Source organism: Lepisma saccharinum, chromosome 3, assembly GCF_977018435.1.
Source record: "Lepisma saccharinum chromosome 3, izLepSacc3.1, whole genome shotgun sequence".
In the NCBI taxonomy this organism is placed as follows: domain Eukaryota; kingdom Metazoa; phylum Arthropoda; class Insecta; order Zygentoma; family Lepismatidae; genus Lepisma; species Lepisma saccharinum.
In genome coordinates, this window is record NC_139231.1 from 42,075,595 (window position 1) to 42,081,883 (window position 6,289).

Here is a 6,289-nt window from a genome sequence, read left to right on the forward strand (position 1 = left end):
TAACTTGCAAGAATATGGAAAACCTGAATGTTTATTCAAGCTTAAATTCTCATAAAGTTTCAACACAATTTATCTACTAACTTGGTTCCATCTCCATGCAACATCATTGCGTAAGTTAGATTCACTTTTATATCAAGTTTTGTTTTACATTTGTCCTTTGCTGTATTTATCTTCGCAATTTCATTAATACCTGTTTTTGGAGATACATTTTAAGAGAAGCGCAACGAAACAAAAAATAAATTGAATGTGCAGCATTACTGAGGCTAGGATTTTCATGCATACTTTGCACATTTTTATTTTTACTCAGGGTGACATGTTCCAGAACTATATAGAAATTCAGATTACAAATAAAAATAACAAGGCTTTGTTAGGTCATGTGTGAGAATATTCGACCATTTTCTATTTGATGGAGCATATTTTAACCATTTTTCTGTCATATACAGCTTATTTGTAATGTTTTCAAGTATGAAGAACTTTCTTTTATGCTTAGCTATTTCCAAACTGGATTAAAATGCTCCTCTTTGGTCAATCGAGGTAGAAAAAAGGCTTTGTTGGCTGACAATAGGTTATAATTTCCATTTGAAAATGTGCACAAAATTCACTCATAAAGTGAATCAGCAAGGAGTATGTGAAAGTAACCTGGTATGAGTACTGGTATCGAGATGAAAGTAATATACAGTAGTCATACATACTTTTAAATTTTGTATGTGTGTGTTGTTATTACACAAAATAACAAATTAATGCACTGACCTTGGTTTCAGACGAAAGGTATTTGTAATCCCATCAGTTAAATTAGATTCCTCCAAAGCACTCTGTAGCTTGAAATAGTGTTGCCATATGTGCTATTTCTCTAAAGAAAAATAATATCCATGCCTTCCAAAACTCAAATTAAATTTTGCCATGCAGATGACATAGGATCTATGGAGCAAAGTATATTAGCATCCCCATTCTATTGTGGATTGCTTTTCCTTTTATACAAAAATATTTTTACTTCACAAACATTTAGGGAAGAATTGCACTTAAACTTTAATGCACCACGTCAGGGACAAGGTGTTAAGGACAAGTCACATAGTTAAAATTAGTGTGTTTTCACCCTGTAAAGAAAAAATCATGTACTTATTATTGTTTTGGGACATATCTTTTGTGTGTAGGATATCTTTATGAAAATTTTGGGTCTACATTATGATATACATAGTAATTTGTTTTTCTAGGTTTCCCATGTAAAATGCCACAAAGTAATAGACAAGGATGCAAAAGGAAAAGCGAGAGTAGCATTAAACATTGATGCTATCATTGAGGACTTTTATATATTCGGTGCTGGCCTAGTAAAGAGCATTGAAGTTCAGAGAAATGTGCAGGTGTAGTGCACAGAGATTTGTGCAATGTAAATACAATTAATGTATGTCCAATGTAATATGTATTACATTTTTATAATAAAGACAAAATCACAAATTTGAGAACATCATAATTACAGTGGAATCTTGATTTTACGTTTCTCAGAGCACCAAAGTGAAAAAAAAATGTAAAATGTGGGAAAATTTTGCAACATATTGTTCTATTGTGGCTACGAAGATTGATGGTATATAGTGGGAAAAAGTAAAAATCCAGAAATGAAAAATCGGAGCTCCACTGTGTACGTATATAGTTGCTAGATGCAGCATGTAAGTTTCAAGAATATTTTTTTTTACGTACTATGACAGTAAAAACTTATTATGTCACGAGCTGGCAAACATACTTGTTAAAAGCAACACACAAACAGCACGATAAGAAGATGCTTCAAGAGTTGGTGCAGGCTTTCAATTCCATCTTGGAATCATCATCAGGTAGAATCGAAGGCATGGACAAAATCTGAAGTCTCTTTATTGTGCTGTTTGTGTGTTTTGTGTTGTTTTTTAACAAGAATTTGTATATAATAAATATTAACCAAGACAACAGTTTGTATGTAGCGTCGTTGCCTTTTAATCAAGGAGTCCCGGGTTCGATACCCAATGGAAGCACATAATGGTTTGGATCCCACTTTAAACTGTAGGTCAAGTCCCGATTAGCCTAACTGTGCATAAAGTGGACAAACTCCAAATCAACCAACCAACAGTTTGTATGGTATATCATAACTAACTCTCTAGCCTTCTTAAACCTGAAGGTTCATGGCTGCAGCAACACAGGCATTCCATCTGTCCCTATCCTGAGTAAGATGTACAGGTTGTCATTTTAATGGCACCCACGGACCACGGAAATGTATACAGGATATCAAAACAAACAACTTTTCTCAGTAACATTTTTCTCATTGGTGCATCATTTCGGCACTACAGTTGTTCAAAAAAAAAAAAACATTTTGCCGCCTGAATGCTGGCAACCACACACAACATTTGATTGCATTTGTGACGTCATATCCCATCGTGAAGCAATGTGTTCCAGGAATGCCAGAAAAACACATATTCTGTGAAAAATCACAGCTATAATCAGCCACATTATGTACCGTAAAAGACGTTCTTTAACCCAACAGGAAGTAAACAAACAATACGAAAAATGGTAGAAAGAAATGAGAATTCAAGTGGAAGTGGTCATATCAAATTTTGTCTCAGCTTACATGTCAAATATTTGCAAATCTAGTTACCAAGGTGGCATCTACAATTAATAAAAACACATATTTTTGGTAAATAAAAAAGCAAAATTTCGGTACAAAAACGGAGCCAATTTCGGGTTCAAAAGCAGTAAATAAAATAAAATATCGGTGTTATAGTGGTGCAAAATGGATGAAAAGTGGTATATAAAAAGACGTATTGGTTTTAAAATTGTGAATATAATCCTAAATTTGATTTAAAAACTACACTTATTCCACAGAATTAACATTTCACTTCTAATAGCACATTTATGTAGTTATCAGAGTTTTAAGTTTATTTCTGTGTAAAGGAGTCCATTTTTGCTTCTCCAATATTAACAGCAGAATTAATTAATTTTCCGGGAATTGCATAACTCAGGATAATTCAGACCTCAGAAGATGTCGCGTCGGTGAATAAACCCTGAATTTCATGTTTAAGAGTTAATTTCGCTTTTTGCAGTTCATTTCGCATTATTTCGTGACAAAATATAGTCACAAAATGCATCTCTCACCTTTCAAAACATGAAAAATTAACACTACAATGTGTTTTTTCGAATTTCGTTTTTTCGTTAAATACGAAATATGCATGCCCCTAACAATTAGTCTATTCACTTCATCCTTCTGATACTAGTTGTATCACTGAACAGATGACAAAATAGAAATGAAAGAACTCAAAATTCCAAAGCTAAGCAACACATAATATACAGTGACGGATTAAGGTGGGTGCTTTTGATGCTGCAGCATTAGGCCCATTCCTGAAATAGGCCCAGATGAAAACAGACGAGAATTTTCCGAAAGCTGAACAGTTTTCTTTTGCTATATTAACCTGAAAATAAATCTTAGAATGAAATTTGGAGCCCCAATTTCGTTTTAATCCGGCCCTGATAATATAATGTATATTCAGGGCATTATGAGGCAAGTGACACAAATGGTTGATATAAGTAGTAGTAATACAAGTTCTTCGAGGACTGTGTTTATCTACACACCGGATACACATGTAATAGGTTGCAACTGTGAACAGGGCAGTATATTTGCTACTGATTCATCATTAGATTGTTACTGTGGTTGTACGTGTTTTAGCTATAATGTAACAATGCGAACCTCAGATACTTCCGTTATCAGCACAAAGTACCACAAGGCATCTGAACACACACCTATAGATATCAACCATGCAACGAGATTTGCAAATATTTGACATGTAGCTGGGCTTAAACTGCCACATGTAAGCTGTCAGTCCAATAAAATTTATTTTTTCTTATATGTACGCATTTCTTGCTTGCATTGTAGAAATATTTTCCTGTAGTTTACGATTATTACAAGCATAAGAAAACATTTTTTTTGTTGTGACGTTTCAGGAGAACACACGCTCCCTTCATCAGACATTTATTTTCATTTTGACTAAAGATACAGTTATAACAATGGTTAGCAATTTTTTAAAACAAAGAAGCAGCCTGTTTTATTTTTGATATATTTTTTTTATTATTATTTAAAATTATGAATCCCAAATATCATCAGGTAATTCAGTCATCATTGTTTTCACAAAGTCTCTTGATGTTTTCTGTTACATGAAATTTTAAAGATGGTGGCTTACTCCATTTGTGAAAAAGAAAACTCCATACTGTATCTATGTTACCATTTTCATTATTTAATTTATTCCAGTGTTCTGCAATGAACGAAGCTTCCCAGACATTCATCTCTATGTTTCCCGTCAATCTTTTTAAAACCCTTCTCTATTTAATCAAATGCTTCTCTTCGATGATGTGAGCTGACAAACCTGTTAATATGTTTAATAACCTGGAGTTTTCTTTTTCACAAATGGAGTAAGCCACCATCTTTAAAATTTAATGTAACAGAAAACATCAAGAGACTTTGTGAAAACAATGATGACTTTGAATTACCTGATGATATTTGGGATTCATGATTTTAAATAAATAAAAAAAAATATATCTGAAATAAAAATAAAACTGGACTGCTCCTTTTCACAGTTAGGTTGCTATATTACAACAATGTAACATTGACAACATCCATTATAACAGGTGTTTTTTTTAGAGGGATAGAACATGAACATGAATAAAAACACCTCAAACTCGTGGTACTGGCCGTGGTATTGGCTTTATTGGAAGGAGAATTGTATGCCATAATTGTTTAAAGATGATTTCGAGCATATGGGTACCGTGGCTGGCACGAATAAAGCACAATCTGGAAGTCGAATTGTCGACCACCTTTTCGAGCAGCTGGGGCCGTATATATCGGCAATCACGCGCCGAATGTTGGCTTTCAAGCCGTCCATCGTCTCAGGTTTATCGGCGTAGACAAGAGACTTCACATATCCCCACAGAAAATAATCTAAAGGTGTTAAGTCACATGATCTTGGAGGCCAATTCACAGGTCCATGATGTGAAATTATGCGCTCATCGAATGTGTCCTTCTATAAAGGATTAATAAAGGATTGTGGCGAGTGGTGTGTGGCATGTTGGGCCGTCCTGTTGAAACCACAGCTCTTTCACATTGATGCCAGTCAATTGGGGAACGAAAAAGTCCTGAAGCATGGATCGATACCGCTCTCCATTGACTGTAACGTTCTGGCCGGCATCATTTTTGAAGGAATAAGGACCAATGATTCCACCAGCCCTTAAAGAACACCAAACAGTCACATTTTGTAATGTAACAGCATCTCAAGAATGGCTTGTGGATTTTTGCCACTCCAAATGCTGCAATTTTGCTTGTTAACGTAGCCATTCAACCAAAAATAGGCCTCATCACTGAATACAATTTTGTGATGAAACAGGATCACGGACAATCTCGGTTTTGGCTTAGGCATATGGTGGTCAGGCAGCTTCAATTCTTGCACGAGCTGGATCTTGTATGCTTGTAAACCAAGATCTTTCTGCAAAATCTTCCATACAGTGGATGGACACAGCTCCAAAGCTCCAATTGCTGTGCACGATGACGAATATACTCATTCGGGTCCTCCTGAACACTATGCTCCACAGCAAAAACAACTACCTCGGTGCACACTGTACACCATCTCTGCGGATGTGTCGTATCAATTAGAGTATGCGTGGTGCGAAAATGTTCCATGGTTCGTCGAATAACTTGCTCGGATGGATGCTTATTTCGTCCGTAGATATCAAAACCCGTACATGCATATCAAGCCGAATGCATTTTTGCTTCTTTTTGTCTCCTGAACCATACAATTTTTAAAGTACTTTCTGTGCATAGATTATGTAATAAATGTGCCCCTACTTAATATAAATCGCGAAATATCTTCGAAACATGAGGGCATGTGTGTATGTGTCGAGTACGTGCGATAGGAAAAAAAACAAAGGTAAAAGTAAACGACAGGTTCCTCTTGAATTTAATGAGTTATTGTTTCTCGTTTAGAAAGAAATACATTTATGAAAATCTTGGTCGCTTCGTTCGCAATACATACGTTACTAGAAGATACACACCCTTCAAGTTTATACTACCAAAAAAGCATTATTTGATATTAGTGATATATACAATGTAGTTAATTGTCTGCTACTATTTCTCTGTTTGGGTTCAATTTATGAATCACTTCAGTAAACCAGGAGCCAAATGTTCATCTGTCCATTTCTTGGTGATAATCACCCTTCCCTTTCTTTGCACAGAACAGTGCAAAGAAGGCTTCAACAAAGCCTTCATTGCTGCCAGTGCGTGAAACAATAA

The 6,289-nt window shown here is 35.2% G+C and overlaps 1 protein-coding gene across 3 annotated transcripts in view; it reads left to right on the forward strand.

Moving 5' to 3' along the window:
• Mat89Ba (nucleolar protein 6 Mat89Ba) overlaps positions 1-1,481 on the forward strand; it is a 64,536-nt gene extending 63,055 nt beyond the window's left edge. For all 3 annotated transcript variants that reach the window (XM_083118475.1, XM_083118473.1, XM_083118474.1), the window contains exon 19: positions 1,212-1,481. In XM_083118475.1, the coding sequence (XP_082974601.1) occupies positions 1,212-1,364 (153 nt within the window). In that variant the 3' untranslated portion in view covers positions 1,365-1,481. The remainder of the gene's footprint in view (positions 1-1,211) is intronic.
• Positions 1,482-6,289: the final 4,808 nt, after the last annotated feature.